Source organism: Stigmatopora argus, chromosome 7, assembly GCF_051989625.1.
Source record: "Stigmatopora argus isolate UIUO_Sarg chromosome 7, RoL_Sarg_1.0, whole genome shotgun sequence".
Classification (NCBI taxonomy): domain Eukaryota; kingdom Metazoa; phylum Chordata; class Actinopteri; order Syngnathiformes; family Syngnathidae; genus Stigmatopora; species Stigmatopora argus.
Genome location: NC_135393.1, coordinates 6,516,805 through 6,541,519, shown reverse-complemented (window position 1 = coordinate 6,541,519; position 24,715 = coordinate 6,516,805). Strand labels below are relative to the sequence as shown.

Below are 24,715 nucleotides of genomic sequence, written 5' to 3'. Positions count from 1 at the left end.
AATGATTAATGTCTCTCAATCGCTCTCTCTCACTCTGTCTCTTACTACTTTTTTTCAGGTCGTGAATGATGCGGCAAAACGTCTCAGGAACTTCGAAGATCAGCAACTTTTCTGTCTTGAAAAATGCACTGTGTGCATATGTGTGTGTTTTTGGAGGTGAGTGTGCTATTTGGAGCTTTTAAAAGTGCAGGTGTTCTGAGAAGACACATTCAGATTGTCAAAGTTTTTATGCACTTGCCCTACATTTAAAGTGGATATGGGTCAGGCCACTCTTTTTATATACTGTTCTCATTACATTTTTGGGTCAGTATTTTTTTTCTACACCACCGGCCTTTTGAATAAATAATAAATGGCCCTGTTAATCTTGTCATCTATAAATATACATAAATGTGTGGCAGGACAATAGTGTATTTCCCCCCAATTTACTGCAATTGCAAACTCAGGTAATAATGTTTTGGGATGATGTTGGATTTCTTTTTTTTAAATTAGTTCAATGTGATTACTTTTCAGTGTGGGTTTAGTAATATTCTATATGTATTTTTTCAAGGGTTATTCTCATGTATTTTTAATACACTGTTATACACGGCCGGTTATTCTCATGTATTTTTAATACACTGTTATACACGGCCATTGCTAAAATAAGGACAATTGAATTACCTGTAATATGAAAGACAATTCATCTACTTTGGTTGGAGTTGTAACAATTACAAGACACTGTTTTTCCTTGCGGTCATTCAAGCATGTAGGTTTTTAATTTTTTTTAAATATTTATTTTTACCTTAAGTGTAATAGCAGGCTTCTTATTGACATAAATAGTAACACGACATATTGTGTTCAATGCATCATCACCAAGTGACTCGTTTAAAATGAGTCAGGCTTGGCACCTGGCAGCTTACTGCCTGCCAGTTCCATCGAGGTGAGCGGAAACCAAGGACAAGGTGGTGTGAGCTGACTCTGCAGGGATGAGATCCCAAAATAGAAGTGGTCAGATGGGGCAGGATTGATCAGTAGGAGGGTCGGGATCACCACCCGTACTACAGTGACCCATATGACAAATATTGTATTCATTTTGAGCAAGAAATGTTTTTCCTTTGGCATCTCAAGATTGGTCTGTACTGTGGACACAATCAATATTGACTGCTAAAAATGTCAGTGTAAGGTTGTGGCTTCTTAAAGAGTCCTTGCGTGGTCATTTTTTGTTGTATTTAAGACCCATCCAAAAGAAGAAAGTACTATTAATTATTCATTATTTTGCAGTACTTGTACTTCCTTACAAATTGTTGATCACATCTGACAGCGTCTTACTGCAGTTTTGTCCTTTCTGACATCTACAATTTCTTGATTTTCCTCTGCTCACCCTGAGAGGTGTTCCAACTTGACTTTTGCATTATTTTGAGCTCAAAGTTTCGGATTCTTTTTTTCAACCATGGCAGTTCTTCAATTAAGAAGCATTTTGAAATCAGTTTAATAGTTTTAGTTTACCATAATGTTCTCTTAATGTTAATGTAAATAGATAAAATGCATACCGTAGTAGGTTTCATTACTTGTCTGTTTTATTTGACTGTAGTAATTGTTATGATTCCTCAATAGGTCCACTAAATATTTAGATTGCCCCTCTTTGCTGGTTTTGTCCTTTTTAAAAGGATGTTGAAAATTCAACATTTTATGTTTGAGTTACACTAAATCCACACAGTATTTTTCTTACATGTAGGCAGCATGTCTGAGTGACACTCCAGAGCCAATTACATTTCACAGCCGCGCTACACTAAAAGTCAATACATTGAAACCAAAAGGTGAAAAAGATTAATTCTTTTAGATTCACTGAGCATGAGCTTTTGAAAGGGGTTTCATTGCTCTATAAAGTTGTCAATGCAACAGGAGTTGCGGAATATGAAGTTATTATATTGAAACATAATTCATTCTTTTTCCTTATCGCTTATGCTCACAAGGGTTGTTGGGGGCTAGAGCCTATCCCAGCCAAATATCAGTTAGAGTACACCCTGAATCGGTGGCCAGCCAATCACTGGGCAGTCACACTCATACTTAGGGATCAATTTAGAGCATGTTTTTAGAATGTGGGATAAATTCAGAGTACTCAGAGAAAACCCACACAAGCGGGGAGAACATGGCAACTACACATAGTGAGGACCCACCTGGGATTGAACACTTGACCCCAGAACTCTGAGGCCGACGTACTAACCACTCGTCCACAGGGCCGCATGGTACTAATTAATCTGAGGTTACATCCATCCTTGCCAAATGAAAAAATACCATCTAATTACCAATGTTCAAAAACACTCAAAGCCTCAATTAATGTATTCGGTACCAAGCTAGACCAGAGACTACCTGGGTAAGAAGATTTATATTATAGATTTATTTAGATTTATATTTCTGTTATCTACTTATTTCATTGACTTTTCATTATTTCTTTTTTCATGTCTGTGTATCTTTTTGTTGATTTAGGGCCTCTTAATACATTTGTCTTGAATTGAAATGTATGAACACTTAAAAAAGGAGCAATCATTTTTTTTAATTCTTTTATTCTGCAATGTTTCATTATAACTGAATGATTGTGATGAAGACACCAAAAGCACTTCGTAGTTATATTCATCCCACTGGTCGGCAGCTCTGTTCTGGCTGTCATTTGTGCAGTTAATTGGAACAGAGAGGCCAACAGTACCTTAAGGGGGTGCACACACAAGATAGGACCAACAGAAAGATCCTTTAATGAATCATTGGTCTACATATGTGATTTAAAGAAAATGGGGGATTCTTATTTATTTTTTTAAAGTGTCTTGTTAGCTCAACTTCTCTCCCCGAGATACACGAGGACAGTAATTGGTGAGAGAAACTGACAGGGACATTAGCCTAGGTGTCATTAAAGGGATCTTCTCATAGTGGAACACTAAAAAACATTATTTAGTAGCTAGAGTGATGTCAAGCCAGCTAAAAGTGAGGAATTTTTTACATATGTTAAGTATTGTAGTTCCTTCAAGACTTGTTATTCGGTGAGCGGAAAGCTAGAAGCAGTTCTTTCTATCAAGCTGCGCACTTCTACTGGACTGTAAACAAGACCGGTTGAATAAATATGAAATTCTTTTATAACACCTGCGTCTCACAAGGATAAGCAGTGTTGAAAATGAATGGCTGAATGAACATTCATAACTGTTTCAATCCTAACTGATGAGCTTTATAATCTTTGTGAAAGAAGAATTTAAAGACTGCTATGAGTAGGCATGAAGTGTGTTTTTCCGGTGCAGTTGCTGATTTAAAAACTCGCTTTGTAACAGAAATTTTATCACCCTATAAACATTTTTTGTTGTGAAGAAGCAAGTCATGGCAACGAAGTGATCCTAAATTCCTTGCTTTGATTCATAAAAGGACCGAAGAAAGCTTGATGTTGTTTTTTTCAACAAATTCACTCCATTTTGCTCGCAGTATCTCTGGCAATCAGCTGCATCAATAATATATTATAATACGTTAGCCTGGATGGGTGGACTCTAAGTTGTTCTACGGGGAAGAGAGAACAACAAGAACATACTTTTTGGAATATAAAATTTAATTAAAACTCCAAAAAGCCATATTTGCTATGGTGTTAAAGATTGCAGCAATAGAGTTGTTTTAAATTGCAATGTATTAACATTGTACGCTGAGTTCAATTTTGTCTTCAGCAAGTGAAACGGAAATTCATTCACGATTAATGTCTGGGGATTGACCTGGCAATCACAAAATATTAAATGTTTTGCCTTAAAAAAGGCTGCTTTAGCAGTAAGCTGAAGGTTCTTTTGCACTTTGACATGCCTGCCTTTCAATGTGCGTTTGCCTGAATGTAAGCAAACAATAATATCCAAAAAACACCAATATTTCCTACTGCTTTTGTTTAAGAAGTACAAAATGTACCCTCCCATAACATTTTTTCCACCATGCTTCACTGTTTTATGTATTACTTGGTAATGTCGGCATGGCTTGGAGATATACGCCAGGGTGCCGGATTAGGTGAGCGAGTGGGAAAATGCATTTAGGCGAAGAGAATCGGACATAGAACGTAGCCCTTTTGAGACTGGGATTCTGTGGGTTTTATGGTTACTGATGTGTTTACAAAAGTAGACTGTGGAGAGCATATCACTAAAGATTATTTTCAGAGAATCAAAGCAAACACAAGAAAAGCTTCGTTTATCACATTCAATTTTCAGACAATCAACTCCACTATCGCAGCTAGCAACAGCAAAGGAATTTGAGGCATCTGACTATCATTGTGACTAATTTTTTTTTGATTCCTCAAATGCTCTTGGGCTGTCACAAGGTGCTGTTCACATTCTTTGATCAAAGCAATATGTGATAACAACAATACTTTTCTTTGAAGAATCACTTGAACACTCAAGATATAAGAATCAAAGTATGGTGCTTCATCTTTCTGCTTTATCTTTCACCTCGTTACTTACGACATAAAGCTCCCACCATACATCTATAGGTGAAGGATCTGTGTGTCTTCTTCCCGTTTGCATCAAAAGCATGACTCTCTGTCTTGTCATTGTGAGCTTCAACAGCCTTATGCCTTCTTCTTGGCTTTCATTCAGCTGCTGGATCATCACTTTCACTCACTACCTGTCATTTCCATGCCAACCTGCAGTAATGTTGAAAATGTATGTTATAGGAAGGGAAGAGAATGTTCATACCATTTTTTTATATCCTGAAGTATAGTAAACAATGTACTGCACTGGAATATTCACAACAGTTGCACAAATGAGCCATCCATTTTTCGAAAGAGGTCTATACGTTGTTGCTGTACAGTACCTTTTTTCAGCATAAGTTCAACTTTCTTGCAAATAAAGTGGTACCTCTACTCACAAATGCTTCTTTCTACATACAACATTGTCAGATTACATAAGCCTTTGGTATGCAAATTACTCCTCCAATATAAAATAAACACGGTCTAAGTTACAAAATCCTCCTAAACGTAAATACATTTCTTGAATCCGTTATTTTATTTTAAAATTGTCACAGTAGCGTTGTGTCGTGCTTGAAGCGACTTCTACATATTTTTTCTTCTTCCGAGCCTAACTCAAAAATGAATTTATTTTTGCAGTTGCTAAATGCTCAAGTAAAGATACACTGGTCATTGCAAATCTGAAAGTATACACTCTAATTGGAAGTCTTGTCATTGCAACCTAGGTTGTATCTTTGTGTACATGATAAAAGGTAGGTTTCCTAGGATGGCTCGTGCTGCAATTTTGCATGACGTTTGTGTAAAAAGCGGCAAAAAACTGCTTTTTGCAGAACAAACTTTTTTTGTTTGGCATCCTTTCGGTAGGGCCAAAACAGCTGACGGCTGGGAGTAATCAACTTGACTTACAACATATATAGCAGCACACATGGCACCTTAGTACCTCTGTTCTGGAAAGAAAGCTATAAATTTACGACCAATGGGAAAGAGTACACAAAACTGTATCCATCCACCTTCCACATTAACAATATCTCCTTGCTCTGTGGTTTGGGAGTGGTAGAAGCTTTCCCAGCTGACTTGAGGCAAGCAGCGATATACAGACTAGACTAGTCTCCAGTTGATTGCCAGGCCTACAGAATATAGACAAAAATAAGCGCTGACACAATTTCACCAGTGTTGGTAATTTAGAGCCTGTAATTAATAATTGCATGCTGTGGAGATCCAGACCTTGGCATTATATCTTCTAACGTCTATTCGACTGTGAGGTCTGGATAACAGATCTACGATACGTAAGTACACACAACCCTTTCTATAAACACAATAGTGGTATTTACAACCTTTTACTGCAGTGTTCCAACAGCTTTACTTGTTAATATATTTTTATTATGAAATACTTCATAGTGGTACCTCTACTTAAGAATGCTTCTACATACGAAATTTTCAGGTTACGAAAATTTTTAATGGAAACGCTTTGAACCAAGATATGAAAGATTTTCCAAATAACATCAAACAAAACAAAAACAAGATTCCTCTAGTTTTTAGATGGATTTACGTTAATAATAGTGCTTTTAAACTTGAAAAAAATGTATGTATTTATTTACTGTTTGATCTGTGATTTTATTTTGATTTACTTTGTTCGTTGCATTTTGTCCCTGTTTCTTTTTCTTAACCTGCCCATTATTCAGGTCATCATTTTTAGCTGTTCTTGGCATCCCTGCCATCAGCTTGTCATCAGCTCCCCCGAGCCAAGTGTATCCTGTCTAGATTTTGCTCACTCTCATCACTTTGCATTTAGTTCCCTTCTTTGATTCAGTCTCCGTGTTATATGTGCTGTGTTCCCTGAGCCCTGTGGCGATTCCCTCTACGATAATTTTATTCCTGCTATTTTTTCTTTGTTTTTTTATATCTTGTTTTCTACTATTACATTTATTTTCACCAAGTGCCTTGTTTGAATTTTGTATTTTTTGATCAATATTTTGTTTGTTTGCACCTGCTCCTTGTTTCTTGGAATTGAGAGTGGACTCCTGCTTTACTCTTTACTCTGCCTGGCGAACCCTTCATGCCCTCTTGATAACAGACAGTCTTGATGAGTTCTGTGAGAAGTACACTCCACGTTGACATATCATGGGGGAAAACGCTTGAATAGTTAGAGACAAATAGTGACTGAACAAATCAGAGCTGGCCCCAAATTAAACCCAAATTATGAATATTGTCACAACATAGACATACACACTTGCAAGCATCATTATCCCAAAGATTAACTTTTAATTTTGAAATCCATAAAATGGACTTGCTCTATAATAAACCAGAAAACAACAGAAATACTAGTAGGCTACATGGCCCTTAAATACTAAAACAACACAAATTCAAAGCACTTCAGCTTCAAGGAAAATGACCACATCATTTTGAGACCTACTTGAACAACAAGTCACTTTCTCCGTGTGTGCATCTGCTAAATCATGAGCGTTGTGCCGGTACGGGAATAAAAAAATGCCATAACTTGTGCAGCATCGCCTTTGCTGTCACAAAAATACAAGATTTGTAGAGGAACAACTGAGCCCATTGTGTAGTATATGGTCGTGTTAAAAGTCAATCCTGAAATGTGTTTTTGACAACCATGACTTGGCTTAACAAAAATAATGACAGGCTTTAGATACCCTTTAAACAACAACAATATGTACATTAGATTATCATAAATACATAATTCTGGATCCATTCCATGTGGGGCCCTGGTTTTTCTAATTTGAGCCCCTCTCCAACTCAGGGACCTCTGCCATTTCATTATTATTTACCTTTATCAAGGCTAGTATACAGCATAAGCTTATATTAAGCATAGTACATGAATGTTTTTTTTTTTTCAATTATATTCCAAATTGGCCCGCAAAGTATTTTTTTCTGCTGTCATGCGCACCAGGTCTAATGACAATAAATTGTTGAAAATTATTTATTATTAAAGATCACCTTATGGTATCAATGTATTGTAATTTTAGCTTTCATTTACAAGGTAACTGGCAACAATGGGTGACCTCAATGAGCCCAGCTTTCAAAATTTGTACCCCTTGCACTATACCATATTATTCAAAATGAATGTAGTAGCCTTTTTCCCCCCTAATCGTGTTGCTGAGCACATTATATTTAGGACATAAGTCTATTCGCTGCCTGCAACTCTTGAAAAATAATCTCCATGCCTTGATGCAAAAATTAACCAGGGCTTTTACCGACCCAATTCAATTCATTTCGATTGACCTAATTACATGTACGTTGCTTACAGCCTGTGGCAAGGCATGTCCGTGTGTGTGACAGAGAGACAATATGAATATGAAAGTTGGAGGCTACTAGTTTATTTGACACTTATGTACTTTCTTTCTCAGAAGGCCATATGGATGGGGCCAGGAACCTGCCTCAGTGAATGTCAGATTTGGGCCAATTAAACAAGAAGTGAAACATGGACTCCATACAAACAGGCTACCATGCAGGTACACACACAGGGGAAGAAATGACAACACTCCAGGTTATGCCCTTCCTATGTACACGCGAAAATCTTTGCCTTCTCCGAGCCACTTAGGCAGGTGAACAGCCTGTTTTTTATCCACACAAACACTTTTTTAAGCACACACATTCACCGCAGCCTCGCCCTCCCTTGCTCTCTCAAACCCACATCCACTGCGCCACTCTTGGCTTTTCCTTTCACTCATCCAACATTCACATACTGTACATCTCCAACTTTTACCCTTGAAATGAGCACTTTTTGTTCTCAGAGGAGAGCTCCTCATTTCAAGAGATTCCCCAACACTGCAAGGAATCATTCAGGAATATTCATAATTGATCCCCCTTCTGTCAGTTGGGTTACAAACTTAGCGCAACACAGCCAATATTCTCCCAGCAGGGAATGGCAGAACAGCTTTATCTCCTTGGGAAAGAGAGTTGCTCGTAGTGTATGGTCACAGTGATGCATGCAGAATAGGACAAGAAGATTTTTTGTTTATTTTGATCAGGCTTTTTGTTGTAACCGCCCGCTTGCCGCACCAAACACAAAAGACACAGCCGCAACACAAATGTTCAATCCCGATTCAAGCGTCCTCAATTATTCATAACACTATTGCGGTGCTCGGCAAAGCGAGGGAGGGAACGGCAGTGGGGGAAAGGGGGGGTGGGGGTCTTGTGCTTTCCTAAGAGGAAAGGAAAGATAACACACCGACTGTCACTGCGACCAGCCTGTTAACCTCTCCAATCCATGCTCTCTCGTTTCCCCATCTGACTTCCAGTCCTGCTTATTAGACCCCGTTTTCTTTTTGCCCTTGTCTTCTGGTTGAAGTAATACAGCGGTTCCACCTACTCTTACTCTCTCTGCGTGTTTGTATAATCACTCCTCTTCAGCCTTGATCAAAGGGCAACTCTTGGCGTTGCGGCTCATCGGAATAGGCGAGAGATTTTGAGAGTGAGTATGGGGTATCTCAAGGAAAATGACCACTGACCTTGAATATATGATCACTACTCAATCTCCATTGGGAGGTTACGTCATCTCATTTACAGTCAGCCTCGCTCCCCTCTAGACTTTGAAGTGGGGGAAGTGCTCTTAAATTTATTCTTACTATTTAGCTCGAACCTCATGGACGTGTCTTTAACCCTTTCATGCATGAATGACTTATTTTTCTCCTTTAATGCTTTTACTACATTCATAAAGGTCTCGGAAAATAATTTGAGATCATATGAATGAGTTGATTAATGGACCCATTTTGGGAAAATATTCCATTTGAAATGTATCAATTAAAAATAAAGATATACCTAAAATCAATTCATTTTCAAAAATAAACAAAAGATAATGAATTGGAGAAAGAAGCATCAAAACAAATTCAAATGAGAGTGTATTTTGGATTTGCGAGACAGGGAGAGATGCAAGCATGCAGGGGTTAAAATAAGAATGAGAATCTGTGATGAATGTGCGAAGGCAAGCAGGCGCTTTGGGAAAATAAAGAAACATACGTCTGCTGGAGTTGTGCTCATAGAAAGAGTCATAAAAAAGATGTAGGTGTTAATCCATGTGGGTGGCTGGAAAAGAAAAGATGACAAGTGTATCAAGTCTAAAAGTACAGAGCAAAACAATATATAGACAAAAGTGGAGAGAAACTCAAAAAGAGGCCTTAGTTTTCAAATGTATCACACAGCCATATATACACAGTAAATCAATACATAATCCAACTGTGTTTTCAATTTACCAATTTCAAATACTCTATATCTTCAGTGGAGAGATTTGTTTGATTGGAATTGCCCAAAAAATTGCTCACCAAGAAAATCTATTCCATTAAAACAATAGAATGTATTTCTTTATTGTCTTCAGTGACTTCGATTTGAAATTTAAATAAACATCATTTTTATGTATTATGATTCTAATGACGATGAGATATGTAATTATTAAAATGAGAAACAATTCCAAGAAAATGATACCATTTGCATATCATGCAATTATTATAATGGCAAAAAATCATAAAGTAATTGGAATATTTTAATATACAGTATGTTTGTTTTTATTTTGCCACCAGTTCCAACACTTTAACCAAAGATATTATTAATTGTGGGAATGGGTTTTTATGAGTATCATTCAGCCTAACCTCACAAGTAAGCAATCATTGTATTTGCGATCTCATGAGTGGTTACAAAAGAGGAGTTATGTACAGTATGGTCTTAAATGGCTTTGTGGTTTATACTGGCTAATATTTTGAATGAAAGTTGTCTTTTAAATCTCAGCTATTGTTACTTTGTTATTGTTTTTACTTAGTATGTGGCACCATTAAATTTAGTTTTTATAACATGTTGTCATCCTGCTTTGAAAAAACAAAAGAAAATCATGATTTCTACCAGTCACCGTCCATTCAATTATGTATATTTACAATGGGTGGAAAAACATCAATTTAACTACAATGTCCATTTTAAATATAATTTAATATTGATATTGCACTGAGATGATTACATTGAGAACGCCCCAACCTTTTACTTCAGCAACTTCTTCCATAATGTACCATTGCTGGTCTTCATTCATTCAGAAAGGGTTCAGTCAAGGTTCAGTAAGTTAGGGCACAGCGTATTATGAATTATTATGAATTAAAGATACAGCCAAAGTGATAGAAAATGATTTCATGCTGGCTTGGCATTTACAGAGGCAAGTACATTCACACTGTTTACACAAACCTGCCTAAATTATGTGCCACAGCTAAGAACACAACAGACAATTGCACACTTCAAAATGGTTTAACAAAAGTAGGTTTCGTACTGTGAGCGAAGATGTTGGAGGCTTATGAAAGCTTTCTTCAACAAGTTTATTCCTGTATACCTACCAATCATATTTAATACAAATCCATTTCGATTTTTTTCTTATTTCTTTTTCTTTCATTTTCAAGGAATGACATTCAAAAATATAAATTGTTTATGGCTCTCTCTGTCAAAAAGGTTCCTGACCCCTGGTATATACCATTGAAATGCTTTATGGAAGAGTAAGACTGATCGATGTTTTATCACAGGACCACTCGATATGATATACACTGTGTATGAAGCAATCCAAGATGGCAGAGCCACTCTATCAGCAGTTGTCCTGGGTGTTAACAGAAATACACACTCATCTGTGCTGCAAAACAGATAAACTGCACCATTACAGAGCTCCCTGTGGATAAATAAAGAGCATCTGTCACTTGGTATTCCTCTTTGTGCAAATCCATGTGCGTTGTTTTGCAGTCGACAGCACATTTAACTTCACATAACTACAACCATCAATTCGCAAATACAACAATTTTGCTCAGACTCATATTTTAGCGTAAATATTGCCACAATACCCCAAGACGATAAAGGTGCAATGCACCAACCAGTGCTCTTTATGAAACAAAGCCTGTGTACAGTATTTTGGGAAAATTAATTAGAGAAGTGTAAAGAAAGTTAGACACATCCAATCTGAACATTAATGGAGGATTCAAAACATTTAAAAAAGTCTGGCCCCATATATGGGTGTGCGTGATGTCTTGATTTGTTTTCGTAATAAAAAGAGACTGCAGCTAATACTGGTTTACTTTTAACATGATGTATTAGGTTCTGCAAAAAAATAAAATACAGTAGTTATAGCTACAGTCTATTTATTCTGGGGGAAAAAATCAAGTGACACCTATCCAAATTTTATGCTTTATTTTGTTATTCTATTCTTTCCAGGTGGCCCGGCGGTGAGTGGTTAGCACGTCGGCCTCACAGTTCTGGGGTCTTAGGTTCAAATCCAGGTCGGTCCACCTGTGTGGAGTTTGCATGTTCTTTTCGGGCCTGCGTGGTTTTTCTCCGGGTACTCTGGTTTCGTCCCACATTCCAAAAACATGCATGGCAGGCTGGTTGAGCAATCTAAATTGCCCCTCGGTATGGGTGTGTTTTTTTCCTCATCCCCTGCGATTGGGTGTCCCCTCCATCGTGCCCGAAGTCATTTGGTATAGGCTCTGGCACCCCCCACGAGCCTAGTGAGGATAAGGCCGTTCAGAAAATGAATGAATGAATGAATATTCTTTCCACAATTAAGATAAAGTAAAGGAAGGGTTTGAACTATGCTGTGTTCTATTCAGGTACTATTTTTTGCGTGGGATTGATTCCTGCTCAGTGAGGGTATGATTGTCGCTGTGAATGGTAGTGTGTCCTAAGGCTGACTGGCGACCAGTCTAGGGTCTAGTTTGTCTTTTGCCACAGGTCATCTGGGATAGGCTGCAGCAACCCCCGCAATCTTTGTGAGGATGTGCAGAGCGAATGATGAATAAATCCCACCACTGCCCATTGATTAATATAAAAAAAACAATCCTATCTCCAACATCTGCTCCGATGACACCTTAGTGAGCCTTGTCACATATTCAGACTAAAGCAGAGGAAATCCTGTACTCCATGTCATGCGCAGATGTTATAAGTCTCTGAAGCCCGCCGAGACCAGTGTAGGTTACATATAAAGAGGCACGTTAAAAATCGTGTTATGGGACCGACTTGTGGCGTAGTCTCCTGCCGTGGTCTACATCCACTTTGATCCCAGCCTCCTTGAATGCTTCCTGGAGGACTCTGCTGATCAGTAAATGCCGCAACTTCCACTCCCTGCTGTCTCACCACAAAAAGGCAAACTGCAGCGAGATGATCCACTGTGTCTCTGTTTCTCACTCTTCCCACCTCCCCCCTTTTATAGAATCTCCAAGGAATATGAGTAGAATAAATCAGACTCATCATGCACTTACTGCATAATGGAGGAAATGCCTACACTTTCTGCAGACAACCACCTCAAGGTGTATTTGTTGAGCACAGCATCCAACCTTTCGTTACAAGGCACTATTTGCCACTCTGACATTAACATGCCAAATAACTGCACTTGTGGACTAAAGCATTATTTCTGCTGCTTCTGCACCAGGTGACAGCTGATGAATTAATCAGATTTACGCATATACTTCACATTCTTACCCATTCAATCACTTCAAAGGACAAACAACTTTTGTTGATGAATGGAGACAGTTTTATCTTTTGTCTGGTGTTTTTAGCTAGAAAGTCAATGGAAAATAAATATCGCTTTTATTTTGAGCGCTTGATATCTTAATTCCATGTATTTAAATTCTTTAAAAAATGTAGTTATGTTAAGGTCATCAAAAACACTTACAGTCCATAGGTCCATGTAACTGACTGAATACCCATCTTGCCTAACCAGCTGGGATTTGCTCTGGCTTAAAAGAGATCCTTAGAGAAAAGTGATTTGTTGCCCTAGTCTTTATTGTGTATTAAATTAGTGTATAGATTGACCATTTTTTAAATTTATGTTTAAAACAACATCCCGATTTCATTGGAATGGGTTTTATACGTTGATTCATTCATTTTTATTCATTTTCTGAACTGCTTTATCCTCATTGGGGTCACAGGGGGTGCTGGAGCCTATCCCAGCTGATTCCGGGCCAGAGGCAGGGAACACCCTGAATCGGTGGCCAGCCGATCGCAGAGCACAAGAAGACGAACAACCATGTACACTCACACCCATACCTAGGAGCAATTTAGAGTGTCCAATCAATCTACCTTGCATGTCTTTGTTATGTGGGAGGAAACCGGAGTACCCGGAGGAAACCCACACAGGCCCAGGGAGAACATGCAAACTCCACGCAGGTGGACCGACCTGGATTTCGACCCAGGAACCCAGAGCTGAGGCCGACGTGCTAACCACTCATCCGCCGGGCCAGGTTTTATGCATACCGAAGATAAAGTGTACTGTATATCATGCTTTCAGTAGAAGCAAAGATGTACAACTAAAGTGTTTGGCCAAATATTTTGGCAAGCTATTTGTGATACTAGTGCAACGTATTAATTTTACTTGTGTAGACAATAATCTTCCTTGTGAAGATTAATAGCTTACTTCATGGACAATCCAGTGCACGAGTAAGGTAGCAAATACAGTAGATTCTCAAACTACTTTTCGCAATGTAATGCCTGCTTCTAACATAATGTCTCCCCAGCATCTTCAGTTCAGCATTCCAACTGTGTCTCATGTCTTGTGGTCCTTGCCCCTGGTTTTGTTTTCATCATTATCTTACAGATCCCCGCTGAAACTGCTCCACCAGATGAATTTACTCTATAGTATACAGTAGATAGGCTATTCATTCATTTTCTGAGCCACTTATCCTCACAAGGGTTGCGTGGTGAGCTGACGCACGGCAGAATGCCAAATTACGAGTCCGAAATTATCACTTATTTGGGTCTTTTGCCGGGAAAAGGCACCTTATGGAGAAGCACTACCAATTTCGTCATACGCAGTTTCTGGGTATGATGACAATTAGGCTTTTTTCGAGTCAATGATGATGACAAAGCCTGTGTCCGATTATTATTATTATTGCATGTACAAGGCGGTGGCCAGTCAAACGCAGGGCACAAGGAGACGGACAACCATCCGGGCTCACAATCATGTCTAGGGGCAATTTAGAGTGTTCAACCAGCCTACTCTGCATGTTTTTAGGAAGTGGAAGGAAACCGGAATACCTGGAGAGAAAAAAAAACACGCAACCCAGGGAGAACATGGAAACTCCACATACTGAGGACCAACCTGGGATCGAACCCTCCATCCTAAGCACTCGTCCGTTGATGCATAAATATACTATATATACTACATTAATATATCTCGTAGGTTTTTTTCTGGGTACTCTGATTTCCTACCACAGAGTCTCTATAGTTAGACACTCCAATACATATCACACTCGAGTAAAGGTAGGCATTTTGTCGCTTCTTCACCTCTCTTTAGTAGGGTATCCAAAGCACTTGAACATCAACAACTTCTCCAACCTCTCCATCTCCTTGGAACATACCATTTATCTGGGGCTTATTTCATTCAAATACATGTACACTCTCTTGCTCCAACTGACCTTCCTGCCTCCACTTTTATTCTGAAATTGGCTCCCTCTCCTTGCAGGTCACACTGCCATCTGCAAACATCATGTTTACATAGACTTCCAATGACCTCTGCCTTTTCTTATCTGTTTGCCCATGACTATGGGAACATAAGGAGAGTGATGGGTGATTGTTGATACAGTTCCACCTTCACCAAAGCCTTCTGTCAATCAAGCCGAAAACGTCACCTTTACCTTGCTGTTCTTAGACATTACCTGGACTGGTCCAAGACCCTTCTCAGCTAATACAAATGTCCTAATAAACTGCCATAAATGTGTCCTTTTGACATCAAGTATTCAAAATCCAGAAAGTCATTGTGAAGCTGTTTCAACATTTACTGTGTAAATATGTCTGTCGTCCAGTTTCTAGGTACATCACCTTAATGTTGTTCCTAAATTTCTACTTTTTTCATGAATCTGGTCTCCACTTTATATGACTCATTAAATTCATTTTCAGTTGCAATTTCAATTGATTTTTAAATTCGGCACCCACACACTTTTTTACAACCCTCTAATCATTCTCCCAAACTCAGTTGAACACTTTCGTCAAAACACCATCTGACATCTTCCCATCACATGCCTCCGCTGGTATCTCATCAGGACCAACAGCCTTTCTACATCTTACGTATTCCCCTCAAAGCTTTTCCTCACTTCATCCTTACTAATCTTGCCTACCTCTTGTTTCTTTGTTTCTCTCTCCTCATTCCTCATATCTGTTTAATTTCTCCCCTTCGCCACCTGTTCAAAGTATTCCTTAAATCTACTCAGTACTCCTTCGTCACTCATCAGTACATTTCTTTCTCCGTCCTAAATCACCCTAACCTGCTGCTAATCCTTCCCGGCTTGATCCCGCTACCTGGCCAATCCCTAAAATGCCTTTCTACCAGACCTCTCGTACTCGTGAACTGATCAAACACTTTCTGTTTGGCTTTATCTGGCACCCCTGTGTTCTTCTTTGTACTACTCACTGCTGTTTTCGGTTCTCTCCCTATAAATATCAAAAGGTATTTTCCTTACTAATCTTTTTCTGTTCTGTTTCTCTTTCAAATTAGTCTGTCTTTTTACTGGGAGGATATACCAAGCACTCTCCTGCGTGTCCCCCTAATCATATTTGTTATTTCCACCCTGAATTGGCCAGCTAATCATAGGGCACAACGAGATGGACAACCTTTCACGCTCACACTAATACCTAGGGGCAATTTTGGGTGTTCAATCTGCCTACCATGCTTGTTTTTTGGGCTGTGGGAGCAAACATGAATATACAGAGAAAACCCATGCAAGCCCAGGGAGAACATGCAAACTCTACACAGTAAGGACCCACCTGGGATCAAACCCAAAATCGTGATGCCGACGTGCTAACCACTCGTCAACAAAGGGTCAATCCAAAGAAATGTTTGGAAGCATATTTAAAGATTAACTTGGTATTGGTGTTGATGGTGTGCTTAGTTCGCATACCAGATTTTTATCCAACTGGCATTGGTTTCATTCATATTGGTCTTATGACAGAGTAGTTTATTAGTCTATTGTAGTATGCAGTTAAAGTTTTTCGCTTTTCATGAGGCTGCTTTACAACCACCAACTTGCTCTTGTCCTGGAATATAACAGCTGTAGTTAGATACGCGAGCACTTTTACAAATGCCTTGTCATTCTGTAGACTGCTACCCGACTCTTTTCTGCAGTGCACCATGGGGGATTACTGCAAAGTAATGCGTCCCTGTCTATCTCAGCTAATGAAAATCCACTTGAAGGGCAGGATTAAGAAAAAATCAGCATGTACTCTTTCTGGAATGGGTTACATATTATTTCTGCGCATATAGATGTGTGAAGCTTGATGTTTAATGGCATTCATTCATGTATTCATTTTCCGAACTGTAAATCCTCGCAAGCTCACACGAGTCGTGGGGGTGCTGGTGCCTATCCCAGCCAAATATGAGCAGTAGGCAGGGGCAGCCTGAATTGGTTTGTAACTAATTGCAGGTTTAAGGGCATGATTTTTATTCAAACTGCCACAGACTTGTCTTAGATTCCCAGATTCTTTAAGATCCTCACTGTTCTGCTTCATTATATAAGGGTTAATTATGTTTTTATTTCTCTTCTGTAAAGTGCTAATTACCTTTAATACCTGACAAGAGGAGAAATAACAATTGTTAAGATGGCCGTGGGCTTTTTCTCAAATTACGAATTATTTCCAGGCACTGTATTAGATTTATTTTTCTAATTTGCAAGAAACAGTCATGAGACAATACGTATAATAGACCCGTGAACATTTGGATTGGTAGTATTTTTTTAATATAAGTTATTCATAATCATCAAGAAAAGATTGCAGTACAGTAATTGTTTGGTCTATATAAATCCTCTGTGTAGCAAGGTTTATTTTGTGTAAAGGCACCCTTTCGACTGAGGCAGCCTTCAATTCGGGGGTGTAGAGGATGGCAACCATTTCTGCTGCTTTACTTTAGCAACGCCGCATAGGTGACTCCACCATCACCTTGGATGAGGAACAGCAAAGGTGACCAATTGCAATGACTTCTTGATGTAAAGTAAATGAGGTCTCATCACTACTACACCTTCCAGTGGTTTAAGCCCAACCAAATATGATATTTTTATGTTGTAATGTGCTATATTTAAGAAAATAAATAAATAACCTTGGCAATACATGCCTGTAACCGTGACCCAACTTTGGCTGCATACAGCACATTGCATTCTAGATCGTGTTTTCACACAAGACAAAGAACCAGAAAAGCACTGTGACATTTAGTATCACAATTTTATTACAAAAATTAAATTATTCCTCTTTCAGGTTTGCCATGCTTGGAGCATATAACAATGCAGTAAAAAACCCACACCCAAAGATAATAAAGCAGAATTCAACAATGCTTTCACAGCACTCTGTCATCCATGCTGTTACTATACAGATACTGTAACATTCCTAATACAGAGCAGTACAAACACCTGCCAAAACACATGTTGGAAAACAATTTTAAACAATAAATTGAACCCACCATAAGAAAGAAAAAAAGGAAATCGATAAACACTGATTTTGCAACTTAAAATATTGTGTGTGCTGAATACTTGTACCAGCCCAAGGCACCCAGGCTTTGTAACAATGTTGGCAAGTCGGCGACATTCTTATAGAAACACTTTGAAGCGAACGACATACACAAACACAATCTGACTTTGCATTGTTCATTCATGCCCTCCGCTCCTTTCGTTCTCTTTGTCAGTCACAGTGCAAGTTCCGGAGGGGCCATGCGGCGTGAGAACAGAGTAGGGTAGGGGAAGAAGAAAGAAAACTCACACTTAACGTCTCTTTACAGTGTCAACCACTGACTGGCGAGAATTGACAAGGGTTTCTCAGAGAAGCAGGCGCGTGTAATTCCTTGCTTGGATAATGACTTGTCCAGACGTGGATTGCCAGCTGCAAAACCCAACCCAATGAAGCAAAAACCAAAATCCATGTTGTGGTTTCAACTCAATGCGTCAGAAAACAAGAATAATTCCCCTGCTGCCGCCAAGGATAAAAACCATTGTTCAACACATTATCTCGTAGAAATGGCCAAAATCTCAGATTGAAGTTTACAATTGAACTTAAGATCAAATAGGAGACATCAAAACGAAGACGAGAACAATATAAACTCTGAAATACATAGAGGCCTTTTCTCCATGGCTTCAATTCAGTTCAGTTGGCTGAACGGCAAGGCTCAAAGGACCATTTTGTTGCTCCTCCGAATATTTCAATGTTGTTTTCCATCCATGAGAACACATTGCCAGCCGGTGCTTTACTGTTGCAGGTTGCCAAGTTGTAGATTTCGGTGATGGACAGTTTCCTGCTCCAGATGTTTAGGTTTGCTAACTCGCCTACGAAGGCTTGCGTTGCATCAAAGCCTCCTCCTAGTGTATCCTGTAGGAGATAATTTAAAAAAAAACCTGTTAAAACATTCATTCATTCATTTTGCAAACTTCACAAGGGTTGCTGTCCAACCTTTTCTTTTAACATACTGTCTGTTCTTAATTGAGGCGTTGATGAGCTGAAAACTATCCCAGCTGATATTGCGGTAGAGTACATGGCAGATTGGTCACCAGCAAAGCAAAGCAGGTATGTATATTTTTAATAGATATATTTCTTAATCCTGATTTTTGGAAGTAAATGCAAAAAAGTGTGGATTTTTTTTGTAAAAGGTTATGTTTATGAGGGATAGAATATTTATCTGCATTGTTTCAGGAAAATTGTTGTTGCCTTTTAAAAAAACATTTTATGAAATACATCAAGTGAGATGCCTTTAAAGTCTTATAAAAGTGTTGGTCTTAAAAAGCAAAGAGAAACGATAGTTATTAATATACGTGTCTTTCCTGGCTATTAATAACCAAACTATACAAGGTGGCAGTGAAACTATGCCAATATCAGTAGTATAAAAGGATGGAATGAATACGACAATATTTGCTGTGTTCAGTTAATGTCAAGAAAAATGCAAATGCAACAATCCTGGTACGGAATTTGCCATGTCATGAAAGTGTATGTGTTTTAACATTTTGTATGCTAATTTTCATTTCATCCATATCATGAAAGGGTGAGTAGTTGTACTGATTTGTATGCTTGTTGTAAGGCACTGAAGAAAATTATTATAACAATGTGTGAGTCTTTTCATAAAAACAGGAAAGACATGGTTTAAAATGAAAAAAAATATTTGACACTTTTCTCATTGTCCTTTTGTTCAACTTCACAAAACTACCAAGATATTTAACAGCTGATTAGAATTGGCAAGGTAATTTCATTATTTCTCCTTCAACTTCAAGGACCTTGAAGACCATAAAATTTCGAGAAATACCCAAAGAAGAGCAGATATGACAGAAAGACATGTTTGCCTTCCAAAAGTCGTAAGAGCAATCCTTTATTCACTGTTATTTTGATTATATATTTTGAATACTGCCGGGCTATTGCATTTAGCCGCTGAAATTAAAAAAAAAAAAAATCTGTTTTCTAAATTCTTAGAACGGCTGCTTGCAAGGGCACTCCAAAACGCAACTTTAGAATGATGACCTTGAAGTTAACATTTCAGAGGTGAGAGTTTATTCATCCCACCCTAATTTTTGTATAAAATACCCGGATTGTCATTTTTTATTCTCTAGTGTAAAAAGAGTCTGCTTTTAGTGGAACAATTTACATTTCTGCTTAACTTTGAAAGTACCTTTTTTTTTTTTAAATGGATTTCAAAATGACTATTATATTTCACTACTGCGCTTTTGCAATTGAATTAGTATACTATCTACCTGCTCCTGTCCCAGGACAAGCACACCCTCTGGTTTGATTGGGTGATATGGTGCCAGATTTTCTCCGCTGCCTCTCATCACGCCATCCTGGAAGGCTTCCCACATCCCATCACGGGTGGTCCACGTGATGCAGAGATGATGCCATTTACCATCATTGATGAGGAATGGCAGTTTTGCAACCTGCGGCAGACAGATTTCAAGTTTAGACCAAAGCCTTCCCACACTTCTTCCTCTCCTACTCCATTGTGCTTTTTCTTCCCTTCATTCATGACTCATTTTTTCCTCACTTCCTAATTTAGCTGAGTAAAGTTGCAAACTGTTACTTTCAATATATGTGTCCACTAGATTAGATTAGATTAGATAACTTTATTCATCCCGTACTCGGGAAATTCACTGTCGCAGTAGCAAGATTCATTAGGGTCGTGGGGGGTGCTGGAGCCTATCCCAGCTGACTCTGGCCCAGAGGCGGGGGACACCCTGAATCAGTGGCCAGCCGATCGCAGGGCACAAGGAGACGGACAACCACGCTCACACCCATACCTAGGGGCAATTTAGGGTGTCCAATCAGCATACCATGCATGTTTTTGGAATGTGGGAGGAAACCGGAGTACCCGGAGGAAACCCAACATGCAAACTCCACACAGGTGGACGTGACCTGGATTTGAACCCAGGACCCTAGAGCTGTGAGGCTGATGTGTGTTAACCACTCGCGCCAAATATATATATATATATATATATATATATATATATATATATATATATATATATATATATATATATACATATATATATATACATATATATATACATATATATATATATATATATATATATATATATATATATATATTTATATACATATACATACATACACATATACATACGATTAGAATATTTACCTTGTCGTTTATGAGAAACTCCATTGGGTTGTTTCCCCACTCAATTAGCACCAGCTCGTTGGCCTGACCTGGGACGGCATACGAAAATGGGGTACCCACTCCTGGTGAGGCACTGGACTTGATCCAAAGACACACAGTGAAGGAGTACATCTCCGGCAGACTCCTCTTGGCTTTGGCGTACATGTAGTTGGTTCTCAGGGGGAACGTCAGCTGGAACTTATCCGTGGGTCTGTTTTCTTTACCTGTAAATAAGATGTCAGTCTTTTAAGGTTTGTTTCTCCCTGCTCTGGGCATTTGCTTGTTTTTAGTGGCTGTATTTGTGCCAAATCTATCATGTGGATTGACTGTTTCCCCGTGGCAACCCCCTGAGGCGATTGACCAAAAAGTCAGTGATATAGAGATTGAGAATGAGATAAAGTAGCACGAATAAACATGCCTTTTATGTTCATTACCCAATAGAAGATTTGAGTGGAATACATATGAGGACACCTGGAGAGTAACAAATGAAAAACATTAAATTTAGTCCTTCTGTTTGTATAATCAAATTAGACTAAAGTACTATTTGACTCCTTGTTTGGGATGGACAAGCTTTCCCTTGTTGACCTGATTTAGCCAATTTCTACATCTTGTCCGTTTGAGCTTGCAGGACTGAAATTGGACAAATAACTATTAAAACTGACAATTCACACCGATGGGAATGAGGCTTCAGTTAGCTTTGTATGTGTGGTTTTGCAGTGTGGGTGGAAGCTGGAGAGAATATGCAACCTCGTAACGCAAACATCTTTAGTTAAACGGTTGAGCAAGCTGTAAAGGAAAAAAATTGAATATCTGGTTTAAAAAAAAAAACTGGCAGCCGTGTTTGCCAACATTATTCTGTATTTTTTTAAATGTCAAATTGTCACATTAACAACCAAAGAATACCTATTCAATTTTAAATATATTACTGTTTTTTAACATCAAATGACTGTAAAAAAAAACCTTAGGTAAACAGTCTTTTAGTGGTGATATCACAATGCTACCTTTTTTGTTTTCAGCTTCAACTGGAGTTTGAATTCATGCTGTCATTGTGCTGAGCCAATAGCACAATTTAGCTTTAACTGCCAAGCCCTTTCTTTTGGCATCTTTGGGAGGCATGTTTTCCTAATCATGTACATGCTCACTACTTTCTCCAACTGCTCAGCAGTTAGCATATTGCAATGCCAAGAGAATGATGTAGATTCAAATCCAGACTAGAGACTAGGCATTGACAAAAGTTCTAACAAAATGTCACGCTATCAAAACTGCTTACATCTCAATTCGAGTGTAAAACATCAAACTAATGTTTGATGCTGTTTTATAGTTTAACAACATCAATTGGAGGATAAAACATAAAAATATTAAATTTTTGCTGCTGGTTTTAGTTTAAAAACATTTGGCAAAAATTTACCGTTCAATATGTGGGTATAGAAGCACTTTTTTACATGCATTATATTCTTCCTATTGTTTTTTTTTTAAATTTTACATTAAACAAACTTTTCAATCATTCATTTTCGGAACCGCTTATCCTCACAGGGGTTGCAGGGAGTGCTGGAGCCTATCCCTGCTGACTTTGGGCACGAGGATTGGTAGCCAGCCAATCGCAGGGCACGAGGAGACAGACAACCAGTTACGCTTACACTCATACCTAGGGGCAATTTAGAGTGCTCAACCAGCATACTATTCATATTTTTGGAATATGGGAGTAAACCAGAGTACCTGGAGAAAACCCGCGCATGCCTGGGTAAAAAAAAACTCCACACTGGAGGAACACCCCTGGACTGTGAGGCTTACACACTAACCACTCATCCGTCGCCCCATAAACTTTATATACTAGTTATTTATTTATTTTTACAGTTTGAAGCACCTCTCATAAAGCATTACCACCCAACAGAAGGACTTAAGGCTTCCTGTTATGCGCTCTTAATATATATGCAAGTAAGCGCTAAATGGCAACGCTCAGAAGACGAAAGGGCAAACAAGTCTTGTAATTATGCAAAGCATTGCAGCTCTCTTTCCTCTGCGTTAGATGCCGCAGTAGCGGCAAGCAGGAAAAAACAATTTTGGGTCCAAGGGAGTTCATGAACTCATCTGAACGGGCTTCGAGAGAACAATGTGACCTTGATCAAGACATCCCCTTTAATTACACTCCTAGCTTTGAACGAGAGAAATGTTTTGCTTTGAGCGCACCTTTTTCCAGGTCTGTGATGCGGTGGTGCAGGGAAGTGAGCGTGGACTCCACACGGTTCCGTTGCTCACTGTCATTCCTCGAGCCACCTTTGGCTTCCTCTAAAGTGTTGACCCGAGACAAAACTTGCTTCTCCATGTCATCTATCTTGTTTTGAAGCAGATCCTTCAGACTGTTTGCCTGCACGGTGTTATTCCCTCGGCTGTATTGCTGTAGTGTGTGGAGGGAGGAAAAGAAAAAGGAATAAGGGGGATGGCATGTTTGCTGGAAATATATAACTTAGTTTCCTCTGCATTATTTCTTGTGTATGTGTATTGTGTTATTTCTTGTTCTCATTTGCCACTTTATAAGCTATGTAAGCATTGCTTTAAAAGAAATAACAGTTTGAGCGTTTGTGACTGGTTTTACTAATTACAAAAACAAAAAAATACTTAAACCTGGCATTTACATTGTGTCATGTAGCTTAGAATATTAACATTTGATGTACAATTGTGGCCTACATGACTCAAAATATTATGTACAGGTTTTCTATAGATTATTTTACTTATGTCATTTTATGAATAAATACAAATATAAATAAAATGTTAATGCAAGTAAAATAAATAAAACAGAAATACACTTCTCATGGTCCCAAATAACATTCTAAAGTTGTGTTTTCATAAGTGCCCTATTTAACATAAGGTTGTGTATTCAACATGAAGTTATTTGTGGTCTGAGAAAGCGTCGACCGGCACTATGAATTACCAAACCCTATTATATTTTCGTCGCTGATGATGTTTTCCATTATGTTGCAGCTATACCTAACGAATTGCCACGCTTGTCCTATAAGACGCACCTTGATTTGCTGTGACCCCCGTTTGCCCAACATTACAAAAAAATGAAGCATGCATTGGTGTACCGCAACCTGCCTACCTCAAGGTTCTCCAGTCTTTGTTTGAGAGTCTGTAAAGTGTGTCCCAGCTGCGCCAGAGTCTCTGCGGTCCCCCGTGAAATGTCCCCCATGGTGTTCTTGACGCCCGGCCGCCTCCCCCCGGGTCCCGCCGCGGCTGGGATACTCTGGCTCTCGCAGCGACTCAACTTGGAGGTTAGTTCCCTGATTGTCTCCTTCTGATTCATAATGGTTTCCTTCTGCTGCAGCACCGTCTCCCGCAGCTGCATGACGGTCGTCTTCAGGTCCTCTGCCGGCCCGCTGTTCTGCATGGTGGCCGCGCACAAGTCCATATCCTTGGGCACCGAGGTGCAAATAAATTGCGTCTGCCCCAAGTCTTGCGCGGAGCTCTCCACGGCCACCAAGCAACAGAGAAGAAAAAGTTTCCACGAGAGTCCGTCCATGATTCCGCTCGCGTTGCTCTCGCCAAGTCAGAATGGAGCTGAAGTGTTCAGCACCACGGAGCTGTTCACTCAAGCTTGGAACTGCAGCAAGCCGTTCGCGCTTATATAGCGCGCTTGACGCAGCCCCCCGTGCACTGCATCTCGTGGAGGCAACCGG

The 24,715-nt window shown here is 39.0% G+C and overlaps 2 protein-coding genes across 4 annotated transcripts in view; one reads left to right on the top strand and one right to left on the bottom strand.

The window, feature by feature from the left end:
* Positions 1–17,509, top strand: part of LOC144077399 (endonuclease V-like) — a 61,097-nt gene extending 43,588 nt beyond the window's left edge. For 2 of the 3 annotated variants that reach the window (XM_077605119.1, XM_077605117.1), the window contains one exon: positions 59–783. The gene's annotated coding sequence lies outside the window, so the exon portion shown is untranslated. Of the gene's footprint in view, positions 1–58; positions 784–7,815; positions 7,921–14,879 lie in introns of those variants that run through there. The other variant, XR_013301014.1, reaches the window with a different exon arrangement.
* A 95-nt stretch (positions 17,510–17,604) lies between these two features.
* Positions 17,605–24,670, bottom strand: LOC144077398 (neuronal pentraxin-1-like). The gene is made up of 5 exons (XM_077605115.1): positions 24,139–24,670; positions 23,229–23,436; positions 21,024–21,265; positions 20,125–20,304; positions 17,605–18,757 (listed from the first exon to the last, which is right to left on the bottom strand). The coding sequence occupies exons 1-5, from the start codon at positions 24,556–24,558 to the stop codon at positions 18,536–18,538; spliced, it is 1,272 nt and encodes a 423-aa protein (XP_077461241.1). The 5' UTR covers positions 24,559–24,670; the 3' UTR covers positions 17,605–18,535.
* Positions 24,671–24,715: the final 45 nt, after the last annotated feature.

Coding starts and splice junctions, on each gene's coding strand:
- LOC144077398 (XM_077605115.1), bottom strand. CDS start 24,558: ATGGACGGACTCTCGTGGAAACTTTTTCTTCTCTGTTGCTTGGTGGCC. Junction 21,266..23,228: donor CATCACAGACCTGGAAAAAG/GTGCGCTCAAAG, acceptor TCTTATTTACAG/GTAAAGAAAACAGACCCACG. Junction 18,758..20,124: donor TTGTCCTGGGACAGGAGCAG/GTAGATAGTATA, acceptor TATCTCCTACAG/GATACACTAGGAGGAGGCTT.